At 38.6% G+C, this 17,118-nt stretch overlaps 1 protein-coding gene across 9 annotated transcripts in view; it reads left to right on the top strand.

Annotated features, from left to right (window-relative positions):
• OTOGL (otogelin like) overlaps positions 1–17,118 on the top strand; it is a 98,325-nt gene that overhangs the window by 53,793 nt on the left and 27,414 nt on the right. For 6 of the 9 annotated variants that reach the window (XM_069773636.1, XM_069773630.1, XM_069773628.1 and 3 more), the window contains exons 29-36: positions 1,744–1,860; positions 4,653–4,809; positions 5,364–5,390; positions 9,132–9,299; positions 10,896–11,174; positions 11,781–11,898; positions 13,134–13,213; positions 14,137–17,021. In XM_069773636.1, coding sequence (XP_069629737.1) covers positions 1,744–1,860; positions 4,653–4,809; positions 5,364–5,390; positions 9,132–9,299; positions 10,896–11,174; positions 11,781–11,898; positions 13,134–13,213; positions 14,137–17,021 — 3,831 coding nt within the window. The remainder of the gene's footprint in view (positions 1–1,743; positions 1,861–4,652; positions 4,810–5,363; positions 5,391–9,131; positions 9,300–10,895; positions 11,175–11,780; positions 11,899–13,133; positions 13,214–14,136; positions 17,022–17,118) is intronic. The other 3 variants (XM_069773633.1, XM_069773635.1, XM_069773632.1) reach the window with 2 other exon arrangements.

Raw genomic sequence — 17,118 nt, 5'->3', positions numbered from 1 at the left:
ACTGATGAAGCAGCCCTGCTAAGGGGTGAGACAGAAAAGGCTCAGAACAGCAACAGGCAAAATCCAGGATGGAAACTTGGTTTCTGAGGAGAAGGAAAGAGGCTGTAGAGAGTGGATGACTGCAACTGTGTTTTATAACATGGGAGAATAGGTATTTTATTAATTTGTGCTGAGAAGTTGTAAGGTTTTATAGCCTTGTGAACCTTCTGAAAAATCAGTATTTGTAAAGCACTCCCTTAAGACGTCTGTGAGAACCAGTTTTTAATCTGTTCTCTCCTTGACTCACAGCAGGAAATTGAACCAAAATCTCTTACCTCATGAAAGAATATGATGCCTACTCTGCTTTGGAGTAAAGATTTTGAGGTTTCTCTCCCTCAATATCTTCCTTTGTATCTATTTTACTCTACACAAAATGTTTAAATTTTGTGAGCAAGCAAGGCAAATGTGTAGTGCTGGTGGTTATACTGCTCATCTAGAAGGTGGTACATAAAGGAACGTGTAACTGTTTTGTATTGAGTGTATGAATTTTTCTTTTCCAATTTATCAGTTCAGTGGCTGCTTGAATAAAGTGTATAATGTTTGCATAGCACATTAACTTCCAGGATGTTACAACCTTTGCTTATGCAGCACAAACTTGTACTTGCATTTTTGTGGCCATATATATATTTTTTTTTTTTAAATCTCATGTAATCTTCCAATCTCTGTGGCTGCCAGAGCCCTCAGGATCTGAGTTCAATAATGGCCTTGCAGGCAGCCTGCGCTTAGCCAGACTTGACACTTCATCTGCTCTGCAGTAGGTGTTAGGGGGTTTTTTCAGAAAGGACCTTTGGCCTTCGTAGATATGTATCCTGGCCATGTCTTCTGCAAAATCTAAATACTGTAAAGAAGTATTTGATAGCTGGGGGCCTAGAACCCAACTCTGCTACTGGCAAACATGCTTGCATTGGCACCAGGAAGCATGGGATGCTTCCAGGGTTTCTCCCTCCTGGGAATGGCAGCATGTCCCTCCACAGTGGCATCTGAGCATCCACACAGGAGGGCAGCATAGGTGGGCAATGCCTTGCAGCTGAGGCTGCGTTGGGACACCCCAATACTGCCTACAGATCCATTGTTACCCCCTCCTGAGCTTCCCTGCTGCACCAAGAGAGTATGGGTTTGGATGAACTCATGTTTTCTGAGCTGAGTGTCGTTTTGTTACATTTTTCTGTTCATTTGTTTTTCTTCTTGAAGAGAGACTTTAAGAGAGGGAGTTGTATCTCAGCCATTTTTGAGTTATCACGACGATCTTTGACTCTATTTTTTTTTATGGGTTGCTCTCTTCCTACCGCTCCTTCTTTATTTGAACTTACAGGGCTAAAGCCATCTGTAGTGTGACTCCATTTAAAGTCAGTGCAAAACCACCAGGGATGGATTTGGACCATGTATTTGTTTGTGATGTTGCAGTTGGTTGCTCTGGTAATGATTATAATGTGTCACAAAGAAAACATCTTGTCTTTATGCGCTGAGCAGACAGCAGGAACATTTTAGTACTTCAGAACAAAACACAAAGATTCTTTTTTGTGCAAATGTTTTCAATTATAACAACAAATCAGGGAAAGGAGCAGATGAAGAAGATAGCATTTAAACTTTATTTTTGTTTTCTGAGTATGCAGGTATTGAATTACATGATACTATAGTGTACCTGAGTCCATGGTAAACACACCTTCGTATAAAATGTTTGTGGTGTTTTTGCTTGTTTTTAAGTGCAAGAGCCCAAATGAAACACTAAGACCATGTGAGGTACATCAGAGCAAGTTCCCTTATGCCAAAAAGGAATGCTCAATTTTATACAGTGATGTTTTTGCACCTTGTCGCAATGTGGTAAGTTTATTAAATATCCAAGATGTGCTCTCATGTAGGAAAATATTGAAATTCCAGTAATTAATTTCTTCTTGCCATTCCCCTCAGTCTGAGTGCTGTGGAGGATACGGAGTAGAGCCCTGCAAGTATCTCTGTGTGGGTGGGCTATGTTTGTGCAGAGCTCCTTGTTCCTGTCAAGGCTGGAGCCTAAACATAATAGTGATAACTGGGAGCCATGAGTTAATAAACTGGATAATCAAGTTCTGTTCTGTTTAGGTTTTATTTATAGCTTTTATTTATATAGGTAACAAAATTTTTAAGGCTTTTGTATATATTGCAGGATTCTAAAATAAGCATTTGTGTAATGTGCCTACAGCTTATCTCAAATGGTTTTCTTTTGTTAACTGTCCTGCTCAATATAGAAAGAAATATGAGAGAATGAGATTTCAGCTTCAGAGCTATCAGTACTTTTAAATGGCTGACAGCTTATCATCTGTTTTTTATCAAAACTGTGAGGTTTGGTGTCCTTGTTTTTCCAATACCTTGCTGAGCCTGGGACTTGAGTTACAAGAACGTCCTTAAGTTCAGTCTAGACAAGATGGGGACAACAATAACTTGTGTGGGAATCTTTTATTCTATTTTAGTCCACCCTTTATCAATGCAAGACATGCTTTATACATTTTTCCCTGTTTCTGATTTTAGCCCCCCAAAGGTATTTAATTATTGAAGGTGCTTCTTTACACCTGGGCAAGCAAGAGCCACTAAAACATTTCGTCTCAGTCTCTTATTTTCTTTATGACTATTAATACTAAATGAGATCATTAGATGTCCCAGATGAACCTCCTGACTTTCAGGACTGAAGTTTGATATCAACATGGTTAGGAATTTGCCTGAGGAGGAGGTTGCAGTAGCTTAACCCGAGAGATTTATTAATGTTGACTTTAGTTACTATGTAAAGAATTTTTTGAGCTTGTGCCTGAGAACATAATGATGAGTGTGTTTTCAAAGTGGAAAGTAATAAATAAAAATGGAACTTTTGAGAGTTTTCAAGGACCTGTATTATTATAACTCACAAAGAAAGATGTTTTCTCTTGAACATTAATTTTCTATATCTTATCCCTGCTGTGACTAAAATTTGCAAACATTATGCCAAAATTTAGCATACTTATGTTAAAAAATGCATGTCAGATGCAAAACACGTTATTTAATTAGTAGTCAAGTATTTTCATACGCACACGTCCATCTTGTATGGGACAGCCTGTATAGCAAACATCTTTCAGGTGGTTTTGCAACCTATTCATCAGCGTGTGAAAATACAGCTCTTACAAATGTAATGTAAAGTGACCTCCTGTCAAGGATATCTGCAGCTGACTGCAGGCTGCATGGCTGGGGAACTGGGTGCCATGGGAAAAAGCCCAAGCAGAGACTGGCACTGGGGGCACGGAAGGAACAGAAAGCGTAGGTGGGGGTTTGAGGACGTGCTTGGAGCACAGCGCTGTTACAGTCGCTCCTGCCGTGCAGGTGGTGGAGGATCCTGCTGGGCGCGGAGGCGAGCGCCTGCCCATGGGACGGGCAGCCGCAGAGTTCAGCTGAGGCTGGAAAACCCCATTTTCGGGGAGACAAAATCTTGCCTCTCTGGCTGTCAGTGACTGATGGATTGCAGTTGCCCAGCTAAGCGCTGAACTCAGCGGGGGCTGAGGAGCCTCAGCACTCACAAAAAAAAAAAGTCTTCCTCAATAACTCCTGAACTCAGCACAAGCTTTGACACGAGGCTGTTGTTTGCCACAACAGCAGGATGTTGCTGACCCATGGGGAGATGCTGTCCTGCAGACATGAGAGACAGGTTGAGCTCTTTGGAGCCAATCTGCTGTCTGGTGGTTCCTGCAAAGATACTGCAGCCATTTTCAAGGCAGCTAATGCTTGTGCCCCTGCCCCAGTGGTATCCCTGTTTTCAAAATAAGAAAAAGAATGAAAGCAAAATGGCATCTCTCTCCATAGGCAGAAAAACAGTCTTCGTATCCCTGCCAGCTTCTAGCAACTGCCAGCTGAGAAGCTGTCTCCGTGTTAGATAAGTGCTGCTTTATTACCGTGACAGTATTTCTGTAATCTGACATGTGCCATTTGAGTGCTCTACAACTGAGCTAGACCAGAGCCTAAACCAAAGAAAAGCATTGCTTTAAACATTCCGTGTGTTGAGTAAGAACATTGTTTTGGAAACGTTGCTCAACATTACAAAAAACATGATTAAAACCCACATTACACCAAATCAGGTGGGTTTCTGACCTAATAAAGGTTTGCAGGCAAAGTATATTAAAATCTTGATAAGTGCAGAAATATTTTCCTGCAAAATGTCACCAGCATGCTCAAGCTTTCTTTCCCTGACCAGAACCCCCTCCACAAATTATTACTTTAATTACTTGATAATCAGAGCTGCAGCTCTTTGCTCTTGTCCATGCAAAACTGACAGGATGACTATAGATGGCAGTATTTGCCTTATAAAAACAGAACTGCCAGCTTCAATACACTTTCCAAAATCAATGAACAGCAAGTGTGTGGACAGCCATACTTACTAATAGTCACTGACTGAAATTTTCTCTTGGCCTGTGATGTAGGTACAAGCTGTCCATTCGAAGTGCACTTTTTGTATAGGAATGTACCCAAACCTTAGAAAATACCTTATTTTTGTGTTAAATTCTTTCAGTCAATCCAGAGGTAGCACTCCTGCTGAAAATGGTGCAACAGGAATTTGTACAGCTCGTGCAACTAAATCACCAGCCCTCTTTTTTTTTTTTCTTTTTTTTTTCCCCCCTCAGATTGATGTGACTTCTTTTGTCAAAAACTGTCACACAGATACGTGTAACTGCAATCTTGGTGGGGACTGTGAGTGCTTGTGTACCAGTATTGCAGCTTATGCCCACAAGTGCTGCCAGCAAGGAGCAGCAATTCACTGGCGATCTCCTTCGCTCTGTGGTATGTACCTGGGCTGGCCTTGCACTGCAGGTCATCTTTGAGGCATCTTTGGCCTTTTGCTGCCTAGTAATACAAATACGACAGAATCAGGTGGATAATGGATGTACTTCTTCACGTTTTTCATGCTGTCTGTGTGTCAGCTGGTAGTCTTACACACCCAAATTTGCTGTCTTACTGAAGAGGACTGGCTGTGCTTAGGGTGTGCCAGTGTGGAAACTGTTGGAAAGGCACCAGTATACCAGATCTGGGGTACGTCCAGTGTTCTGTGTAGGGCTGCAAAGAGATTCAGTCTGTTCTACTTTTCATTGACAGCGAGAAGGGTTCTCGGCTGTAGAATAATTTATGCTTCAGGTCTGCTGCCCTGGCACATCTATTTAAGTACAGCTGTATGTCACTGAGTAAAAGCCTAGGGAAATAAAGTCACTGACTGAAAAACGTTATGGGAAATGAAACTTCTTCTGATGGAAGTGAATTTTACATTTTTAGGATGCAGATATGCATAGATTCTGTTGTTACTTTGTAATAATAATGTGCTTGTTTTCTTTTTCTTTTAGCTTATGACTGTGAATATTACAATCAAGGTATGTAGTATTTTATATTACTGTCTTTGATTCAACCTCATATTCATATACCTTGCTGAATACACTTACTCTTCATGTTTTCTAGTATACCAGCTAGCTATGTGCTAGAAACAAATCTGTACTCCCTGGTTCCAAAATGGAATCCATTTTTATAAAGCATTTAGTTGCAGATAATTCCCCACATCAACAACTCTAGAATACAGAAGGCATCTTCGAGGTACCATTCTATCATCTTTCTTTCTGTATGATGCTGTTTTGAGATATTGATCTCTCCCACACTCAATTATTTTGTTTCTCTTTTAAAAACAAATACCACAGAGACACTTTTCTTCTATCAGTTCACTCAGACTAACCCTGGAAGAAAATATAGTTTGGTAATTTCTGTCTTTCACAGGTTAGAATGATTCCCCCCCCCCCAATATGGGTAAGTGAGTTTAATGAGCTCAGCAAGTCAGCAAAGCAAGTCCCCATGGGCCTTTCTGGTCTATGTCCAGGGACAGCGGTGGCATGGAAACAAACATCGTAGTTGTAAGCAAAACAACACATCTGGCATCTCAGATGAAACACGATACAGTGCACACTGCAAATAAACCCCTTTGTAGCTTGTGCTAAGAAGAATCTCTGTCAGCTGCAGCAGTGTTGGAGGTTATCTCTTTTCCGTTCTCCCCGTTCCCTAGGGTAGGATTGCATAGTCACAATCCCTCGAGCTCACTGGACCTTCAAATCCTTTAGAAAGGAGAGGTGACTTGTGTGAGCAGCCTGGAGTACTGTATGTCATTTTGCGACATATTCCTTGTCTATTTAATATCATTATGTCATTATACTGACTTTTTCTTCCCTCCTGTTCTGCTATGGATATCTAAAATACTGTTTTTCTGTGCAATATCACTGAACTAATTGGCTTTGGCACATGGAAATTCAAATCCTTTTCTCCAAAAATGAATGGCGTAGATATAATGCATCTCTGATGATACTGAGTTCAGATTAATCAGAATAATAATTAATTTGGTATGACTTTCGGAAATAAAAAAAGCCTCATAAATTTTATGGACATTTGTCACACTATGCAATTATCTTCTAGGTTTTCATTCTGAAGTGGCTTGCTTTGTTTTATTTTTCCTTCTTTCATTGACATATAAAAGATTGCTCTGGTTCAATTAAAAACTCAATTGAATTAATTGATAGGCTTTTTCTTTGACTTGGTGCATGTAGTTTTAACATTGCTTCTATTTTTAATGGGTGAAGGTCAGCGGCCCAGCTGTGTTGAATGATCTTGGTAATCCCTAATGTCTCAATTAATAACCTCATCATATTCAATGTGGGGGTGGTTTAATGCACCATGCAGTGTATCTTGGCAGTCAGGGAGAAGCTCTAGAAAGATGTTAGTTTGTGCTTGTGCTGTAAATTTCAGAACTGGGACCTATTATATTTTGAAATTGATAGGTTACAGGATTTTATGCACAAGTCTCTCAAGTATTGCACTGTAAAGAACAGTTCCTTAGAATGAGAGTGGTATTCATTTAACAAATTTAATTCTTGTGGCATCCTTTCTTATATTTGGATCCTGTGCATATACTTTGTGGGGAGCAAGATACTGAAAAGGAAGAGAAACTTGACTAAAAGCAATGATATAAATGTGACTTTTGATACATCTTTTTTACCAACTTGCATCCTATAATGAACATCATATAGTAGATGATTTTTTTCTCCTCCAAAGAGTCTGGCCCAGTACAGTAGCAGCATGTAGATCTTGTTTGGTATAGCTGACTTTCCATAACTTCTTTGCAATAGGGAATTTTGTCTTATTTAAAAAGTAGTAAGGTGTCCAGGTTTTGGCTCGGGTAGAGTTAATTTTCTTCATATAGTTAGTATGGTGATATATTTTGGTTTTGTGATGGAGACAGTGTTGATAACACACCTGTGTTTTAGCTACTGCTTACACAGCGTCAAGACCTTTCTTGGTTCTCACACTGTCCCACCAGCGAGCAGGCTGGGGCGGCACAAGGAGTCAGGAGGGGACACAGCCGGGACAGCTGACCCCGACTGACCCAAGGGACATTCCAGACCATAGGATGTCATGCTCGGCAATAAAAAACAGGGGGAAGTTTGCTGGGGCTGCCATTGCTCAAGGTCCAGCTGGGCATCAGTCTGCTGGTGGTGAGCAATTGGGGTTTTTTGCATCACTTTTCTTGGTTTTGTTTTCCTTTGTTTCTTTTTTTTTCTTTTCTTTTTTCTTTTTCTTTTTTTTTAACTTATTAAACTGCCTTTATCTCAACCCATGAGTTTTTTCAGTTCTTCCCCTCCAGTTCTCTTGGGGGGAGAGTGAGAGAGCAGCTGTGTGGTGTTTAGCTGCCTACCAGGATTAAAATCAAGGATGGCGTTATGCACTTTTCCACCACCAAGTGCCAGCAAAACAGCTTTTGGGACTAGGATGGCTCCTCCTCTCATTCTTTTTTGTTCTACATGATGTGAAACTGCTGAATCTTTATGGAAACTTTATCAATTACAGCTCACTCCTGCTTTTGCTCAAGTCATAGGCAAAATGTCTGTTAATATGTAGGGATAAACATTCAGTGATTTAGAGCAAAGTGTCTTTTAAAGATAAATTGTCTCACCACTTCTTTAAAAGCGGCCATTTTGTAGCAAGCTTGTGGGCTTCATGTGCATATGAGCTACAATATTGTTTCCATATAAAAACAGTAGTTATTTTCATGCAGTTTTCTTCAGAAAATGGTGTTTAACTTCTAGCTGAGCTAAATCTCATTATTATGAGAATTCCTTCCCTCTTGGAAGAGTCATATCTGAAAGGAGCTGTCTTAGGCTAGGAAGGGGTTCAGTCTTTTCACCGAAAGGATTAAAAGCTTTCACAAAACTTACACGTTTTGTTTAGTACTCCTAAGGTGAGGTTTTAGAAGTATGCTGCTCTTGGTTCTTTCAGTGGGATATAGTGACAAGGATGGATGCTGTTGTATCTGGATGTATCCCCGTGAGCCTTTCCAGTCCAGCAGAAATAGCTCCAGGGGTTTACTGTGGGGCATGGTTAGATCAGCACCATTTTGGCAGTGGTACCAGCTGAGGCTGTTGTCACTGTTATATTGGCATGAACTTTTGAATGACGATGTGGTGAACAAGACTGGAAAAATTGGTTGGTTGTTTTTTAGCTGGACCACTTCACTGCTGAAGCATTTAGGATGGCATAATAAATGGGGCAGTTGGGGGGAAGAAGCAAGTGGTTTGTGGGCGAGGATGAACTAGACAACTGCTTAAGCAATACTGCTGCCAAAAGTTGAATTACAGCCTTATAATTTGGAATCTGGGGGTTTTGGGGAGAATTGCACTGTAGATCTTAGAGTAGCTTCAGTGTCTGTTTGGGGAATAATATTAAAGTTGCTCTGTTGCTCTTTCAAAGTACAGGACGAAGGACATGTAAAAGACTAAAAAGCAGTCCAGGTTGCTTTCTTGTACAGGTCATTTTGTGAGGACAAGTACCCACACTTTTTTGTGCTCACTTTGTATCTGTTCTATCGTGAGCAGAAAGCAAAGAATAAGAGAGTACATTGAACTGATAGATACAGACCTATGCCAGCATAATACCTTGAGGCATTAAGCTGTAGTTCCAAACTTATTTGATTCCAGGTATGGTGAAATATTTAAGGTAATATATTATGTCAGCTAAGATTTAAATTTTGTATGTTATGCAAGGAAGATTTTTCTTTTTCTATTTGATTTTTCTTCCCTTAGGTCTTGGTGAAGGACCCTATATTTTGGCAAGCTATGGAGAGAATGACACAATTATAGGAGCTAATGTATCCAGTAGAAGAATATTTCCCCTGCCTAGAACTGGAGCACATGGAAATGTATTTTTCAGTTTCATGATAACTCCAGGTCTTTTCAAAGATAAAGATTTATGTAAGTTTTCTCAACAGTTTTGCTAAAGGCAATACATATTTTTCAAACTGCACGAATGATTTTTGCTGCATCTTCTAAATCTCCTAAAATAATCTAGATATTTTTAGTTATTGGAATAAGTGAGGATGAAGCAGCCAATTTCAAAACTGCGGTGGAATACTGATTTTTTTTAAATATTTTTTTTTTAAATATTGGAAAACCTTGCTGCCAGCTTTAAAGTTGACTTTTCAAAGATTGTTTTAGAAATATTGCAAAATACAAGTGAATAGAATTCCTCTGTGAAAAAAAATAAATCATTTTGTATAACTGGAAACTGGAAAATTTTGCACATGTATCTAGCAAGTGTCAACACTGAAGGTGAATGCAGGATATTTTTGTCTCCAGTCAAATCACTTCTACTTTATCTTTTCTTCTTTTTTGTGACTTTCAGTGGATTATAAAATGTGCAACTTAGAAAAACCAGTCTGTCTCCTGCATTGTTAGTGAGCAGCATCTCCACACAAAGTAGAAGGAAGTTTTTTAGGTGATCAGCTATTCCTAAGCTCTATTTTTCACTTATGAGAGACTGATCCAAACTACACAATCAAAAATAAGTATGTTTAAATATTTTTCCTTCTGTATATATTTTCCTTTCTTCACATGTATTGGGTTTGTGTCAATTAAGTCAATACAGATTTTGTCATTGCTTTCTCACAGAATTTAATTGAAAAAAATCCCAAACCCTCAAAATTCAACATAGAGAAGGGCTGTTGTCACAGTAAAATTTGAAACTATACCCACAAACAGTTGACAATTTTGCAGTGGAGAAATTAGGTTTTTAGATATGATTTTGAAATGAGAAAGTACATAAAACAGAAGCATTAATTCTGCCTTATCAATGCTCCAACCAATGTAAAGTGGAAGTAAAACATTCATTATAGCTGTGCAGTACACAGGTAGTCTCTGTATCTGTGAGGAATGAGATAGTATTCATCTAGATTAAAGACAGTTCAAGATTTTATTCAAGTTGAAAACCAAATATGAAGTTAGTCTTCTTCTAAGTTCTTAAATTTTTGAGAATTTTCTTCACTTTACATTTCTGGCATGGGTAGAGCAAATAGAGGGATGAGTGTTTTATTTGGCCACAGGTTTTCTGACTGTACTGCTGGATATGACTGTGTGTAAAGAAAGCCTGACCTCAAGGTGAAGTCAAGCATGTTCTTACAATATTTGCGTGATGTTATTTAGTAATGAAATTTTGGTACAGATGAACTGTTGGGCATTTGTCTGATTTTGAGAAAAACTCCCAATGTGAGCAATTCCCAATTTGAGACTGCTTATGAATCATTTCAAAGGCTGGCAGCAGTAGGCCAAATGTAGTTTTGATCTAACCGATTAGCTCTCTGGTGGCTCTGGATTATGTGATCAATTGAAGTCTCCTTTAGACCCTGCATTTCTAACCTTATTTTTGTGTTACATGAAACCAAAATATTTTTTTGTGAAAAGTAGTTTTTAAAAGGAGCCACTTAACAGCTGATATATACGTTTTAATCTCACTTTTAAGTTGTTTTCTGTGAAAATCTTGCTATTGTTTTTTTTTTTTTTCTTCTGTGGCAGCGCTCTCTCTCGTTTCCCTTGAATCTGCTGAAAGACCAAACTACTTTCTGTATGTACATGACAATGAAACTGTTGGGTTGGAACAATGGCAGGCAAGTGCCTCCTTTTGGAGACGAGCCACCTTCTTCCATCACCAGGGCCTCTGGACTCCAGGGCTCAGCGCCTTTGAACTGCACAGTAAAAAAGGCTTTTTCATCATTCTCACCTCATCTGGTGTTAAAGTGGCTAAGTACGATGATTCAGAAGAATTCAAACGTTTGAGTACCTTTAATATTGAAGGTAAATTTTGCATAATGCCCGGGGAGAATTATGGTTTCTTCTCCTTGCCTTTAGAGCACTTTCATCAGCAATAGTAACAAATATTTTTTATCCTATTTTTATTTACTATTCTTTTCTTCCACCCCACCTCTAAATGTTACTATTTTCTAATTTTTGCAGATGTGATGATCACTTTATCTTTGGACTACATTTTCATTGTTTTACTCTTTCAAAGTGGACGTGGCATGTCACAAAAAGATGTGTGTTAATGTCTTGCTAGTGAGCTATAGATATCTATTCTTTTTAATGAACGGGTAACTGTATTGCTTCTGCAACCAACAATACTTTCACAACAGTTAATTGATTTTTAAGGTTTTTAAATGGAATATGTTGTGAAAGCAAGTACCTGTTTGTATCTTTGAAGCTTCAGTGTCTTTTGGCTTGATTGAATTTAAAATACTTGAAATTGAAAATGAACTAAATCTCACCTATTTGAAAGTTCCCAAGAATTTCTTTACTTGATTTTCAGTTTTTCTGAAAATCCCGATGTACGTTATAGAAAAGACTATAAATTTATAGTTTATTGATTACACAATCAATAAATAAAACCTTTTCCTTCTTTCTCAGAACTCGGTGCGTCAGTGCCTTATAGACGGCTGTGTGAATGGCGATATGAATCTTGTGCTAATCCTTGTGTTAAAACATGTAGTGATCCTGAAGGAATAGCATGTAAATTTCTTCCTCTGTAAGTCAAATTAAGCTCAGTATTGCTACTGTATTGTGGTTTTTGTACCATAGGCTTTCTGAAAATTACTGGAGCTGCAATATCCATTCATTTTTACTTATCTAGATTTCAGCATCAGTCTTGTGAACAGCTCTCACAAGTCATGTGAAAATGTTTGTAAAAAGCCTCTCATTTCCCACAGTATATATTCCTGTTTACATGTGATCTTTCAACACAAGGATGAGAAGGTTTTTATTTAGCTCAGGGGATTAGCTTCTGGTAGTGGTTAGGTAGAAACCTATTAAATTAAATGAAGGTTGTTCCCTTCTATGGTTTTATATTCACATCCTAAACTAGCATCCCATGATGCTGTAAATGACTACTTCTTTCTGGTGTTTATGTGACAGAGACCAAAAACTGGAGGAATTTAAGGGTGGACTACGCCCTCTCCTGTAAGAGGAAGGAACTTTATAGTAAGAGATGCTCATGGGCTTGACACAAGGGATTTCACACTGCTGGTGTTATGTTGTTCCTTAGTAAAAAGATTTCCTGTCTCCATGGATCTTCCCTGGCACCTATGGAACCACAGTTTTTTAAGCAAACTAAAAAGAAAAATGTCTAAAAGCTCAAGGCATAAAATGTGGTGGGAAAGAAATTATATTTTGAATTGCAGACTATCTCCCTAGGCATGTGCAGTTTATGATTAGGAATATTGCTAATATTCCTGGTTTTCTCTGTTGGTATTCTTACCTTTTTTCACATGGGCACACTGGTTGTTAATTTAATAATCAAAATTAAAAGGTAAGGGGATATATGGACTTGTCTGCACTTTCCTACTCTGACAGTGCACAAGAATGAGACTTTCTGTAGAATCCATTTAAATATTTTAATGTCTCAAATGAACATATCTGGGTAAAACAGTGGTCTTGTAATGAATTTCTTTGTCCTGTGGGAAACCTTTCTGCTTAGGGATGTGAACTTCCACCTGGTTGTGGAAGCAGAATGGTCCAAAGCCGTCATGTTCATTCAGCCTATGCAAAGAATGGATTATTAACAATTTAGAAACAGTACTGTGCTGTTCAATGTCTTATTGACCTTAAAATGCCTCAAAATGCTGTGTTCACCATTACACTGGAAAGTTCTCAGAATGCTGATGAGGAATACATTCAAATGTTTCATGTTGCCAAAGTGAAATAATTTAAAGTTAATTTATATTTCTACTGTGGCTTTAGAATTAACTATACAATATTTTAAAGGGTTGAAGGATGCTTGCCATACTGTCCCAAAAACATGATCCTTGATGAGGTCACACTTAAATGTGTTTATCCGGAAGACTGTAAGTATATTTTATTATATTCTAATCTTATAAATCACTCTAGAGATCCCAGGAAAGGTTTTAATCAAATGTACATTGTTGTTTTTTATTAAATGCTTTACCAGAAGAAGAATGTCTCTCTGGGACATAGACCCCATTCCCAGTCATCCAAAATACATCTCCTACATCCAAACAAGCCATAGCTAAAGTTGAATTCTTTCATTTCTCTAATAGTGTGTTAAATTTAACCTTTTATGATGGTGTTATACTCATCACAACTATATTTGGTTATATACTGCTAGTATATCATATCTATGTAAGCGAAAGGTCTCAAAAGGAAGAAATACTGCTGCGGTGAAAAGTTTGGACTTTTCAGCTGATGAGCCACCACTAACAAATTCAGTGCATCAATTTCATAACTTCTGGCGTGTGAAGTTACCACATTATTTGCGGGATACAGTATTCTTTTAACATAAATTACATTTTAATAGTATCTCTTGGTTTATTTCACAAGTTTTGACTTAAATACATTATGTTTGATATTTGCTAGTACAAAGTTATCTCATATCGTATACTACCTTCCAAAGATATAAAAGAAGATAACATATTCTATAATATATTTATTCCAAATATTTTACTATTTTGGATTTACTGAATTTTCCATGGAATTCCCTTGTTGCTTCAAAACTGCTCTGCAAAATCAAGGTTTTCACTCATTAAAAAACCCTAGCTACTCCATTTGCAAAGAAAATTAGAAAACTTCTTGAGTCAGCTGAGTTCCTCAAAGTCATCAGGCAACCTGGAACCACTGGCAAGTTATCTTCTCAGCAAAATGATGCTCTGATTTGCTAATATTTAAATGAAACTTGAGTAGAGATAGATGTTGCTATTTTGCTTTACCAATAATTCCTAAAAGACAGTGAAACATGCATTTTTCCTTTTAGGCATACCTGTGACACCTACGGAATCAGCAATTGGAACAAAACCTTCACTGTTAATCTCTCACACGGGTGCTACCACAGAGAGATTTCCTCAGACACCACCTTTATTTGTTACTTCAGGGACTGAGTCAACTCACACCGGTGTGACAGCCAAAATAACCATGAAGGCAAACACCACTTTAATGGGAATGAATATGTCGGCACAGTCCCTTACAGACTTTCATTCACTGGAAGCATCTAATGCAGCCACCTATTCAACATTTTCATTACCAAGTACAGTGGAGCCTTCTGACGTACTTCACAGCACAGCCAGCCCTACTGTCCTTTCCAAACTCATCTCTTCAACAGATTTTCCAACTGCTCTTCAAGCCTCAGCAGTCACATCACGTACTGTCAGTTCTACTGCATCTATAACTTTACCCATTACAATAGCAACTCCAACAATCCTGCTCAGTGCAAGTCCTATTCCAACACGTTCTGCGTTATTAACACCCACTTCCCTACTAGTAGTTCCCTTTCCACTTGAAACATCAATCACTCAGCTAGGAACGGTTCCCCCTACCTCAGCATTAAAAGCTTTAACCTTCAAGCCATCTTTTGTCACTTCTGAGCTGCCTGCAGGGATTGGGAAGAGTAGGAGTCCTCCAGTAAGTCATTCTAAGGGAGCAACAGTATCCTCCAAAGTGTCTTTGTCTGCTTTCCTGGCTGGCAGAGCAACCTTCACAAGACCTGTATTTCTTCTAGGTTCACAGTTGACACTAAGCACATCTACTTCTCCTATATCTACTTTGTCTGTTAGAACTAGGTCTGGCACTGGTCAAACTGCAGTTCACCCAGCACCCATTTCTGCACTGACTTTAACTGCTCCTCAAATTCCTGTGACCACTAGATTTGCTAGCTTTGAGACAAGTTTTCTTCAATTAATCACAGCTTCATATTTTGAAACAGCAAAACCCTTGTCTAAAACTTCTCCGATATCTTTAAATGCAAGTTCTTTAGCTAGTTTTTCTCCAAAGCCATTTTTATCTTCAGTGGAAATTTCAGTGACTGTTCCCAAGCAGACATCTCCATTAATAAAAGGCAGTATTTCTGCTGCTCTGCCCGTAACAACTGTATCTTCACCTCAAGCTGCTTCTCAAATCCCTGTGAACACTTCTTCAAGCCCTTCTGTAACACACACACTATCTGTACCACTGCATTCTCTGATTACCTCCCTGAAGCCCAAAGCTATGGCAGATGTCACTGTTACTTCCAAAAGTCTTTATAAAATTCCTTCCACTGCTTCCACTCTTCTAGTCAATCCAACAATCTCTGATATGTCTATAGCAACTAAAGCCTCAACAGAAAATAAATACATAATGGACACTGATTCCTTTTCAGTGTCATCCATTTCTAAAAAGCCAAGGAAATCCATTAGTTCTACAGTCTTCCCTCTTAGGACACTGGTATTACCTCCAAATGCTACATTAATAACCACTTCAGAAATTCCAGAGTACCCAAGCAGTTCACGTACAGAATTGAAAACTCACCCTGTAGCACAAAGTTCAGGCACTTTCATTCCTAAAGATCCTTCTCTTACAAGGTCATCATCTTTATTTACAATCTTGTTATCAACATCAGTACCATCTTCTGTGACATCTCTTCCTACAAGTTCTTCATTGGTTCCCATAGTCAGTAGGGCATCATCGTTAACACAAAATATAACTGCTACCCAAACACCAGTTTCATCTCTAGATACACAGGGAACCTCAGAAAGTCCAGTTACAGACTTTGCAAATTCTTCTGTAGATTTTTCTACATTCACTTTAAACTTCAGCCCTTCTACCAGCCTCTCAGCGGTGCAAAAAACATCCATTAGAATGCCCTCCTTACTAATGCCTACAAGTCCTGAAGCCACTTTAGAAAACCAGCCCAGTAGGGTCCCTATGTCTTCACCTCCTCCTAAGACCACTCGTATCTCTACTGTTTCTTTAGGAAAACAGAGTTCTTCAGTAAGTTCTTCAGAAGAAGATGGAACAATATCAGCCATATCAGCTGGAATCATCACTCAATCCACTACACCAATGATCACGAACACAACAGTGAATGCTACATCCTTAAAAGCACCTTATATATTTGCAAAAATACCACCTAGCTCTTCAGCCAGTTTATTAGTTGCTTCTGGCACTACCGTAGCCTCTAGGATTACTACAAAAACCACTGATTCTTTTGTTGCTGATTTGGAGTTGTATATGGCTTCAGCTTCAGTTCCTACCACGACAGAAACACTCATGCATGTGTCACACAAATCTTTATTTACGTCTGCAGCATCTCAAACTTCACAGAGCACTACAGAAACTCCACAAATGATGATCATGAAAACAACTGGTACTACAAGTCCATTACCACAGATGAAGAGTACCTCATCTACAGCTTCGGAAGTTAAATATGCAACCTCATTTGAAAGAACCGTGGCTATTTTAGAAAGTGGTCAGACTTCACATGAGCAAAGAAATGTTACCAAGACAAAGTCAACCACAACTGAGAAATCTTCCCTGCCTTATTTGACAGTATCTGCAGTTCAGAGTTCACCTTTTTCAAGAAATACAACCTCAGAAAAAAATCTCTTTCTTTCTGGACTCCCAGACGTAACAACATCAGATTGGTCCAAAATCTCAACACAGAAAACCATTAAACCTTATTTCAGTTTAACAGAGCCCACAGAGCTGCAGACCAGAACTATAACAGATTTATCTCATTCTAGTGGTGGAACAGCTCTGCCTTCCTCTTCAGAGCCTGTGGAAACACAGACTTCTTTGGCAAGCACAGGAACAATGACAGCTATAGCTGACAAGGCTTCCTTTGGTACAATGATGCATACGCTGATGTCTGCATCTTTCGAATGTGTGGTATGTTCAGTTTTACTTGTCCCTGTGTGTTAAAATATATATTGCTTTTCAGTTCCTTCTGTTATGTTATGGATGTAATACCAGAGATTTTAAATAT

Source organism: Haliaeetus albicilla, chromosome 28 (assembly GCF_947461875.1).
Source record: "Haliaeetus albicilla chromosome 28, bHalAlb1.1, whole genome shotgun sequence".
Taxonomy (NCBI): domain Eukaryota; kingdom Metazoa; phylum Chordata; class Aves; order Accipitriformes; family Accipitridae; genus Haliaeetus; species Haliaeetus albicilla.
The sequence above is the reverse complement of the archived record's forward strand: the minus strand, read 5'-3'. Positions and strand labels throughout refer to the sequence as shown.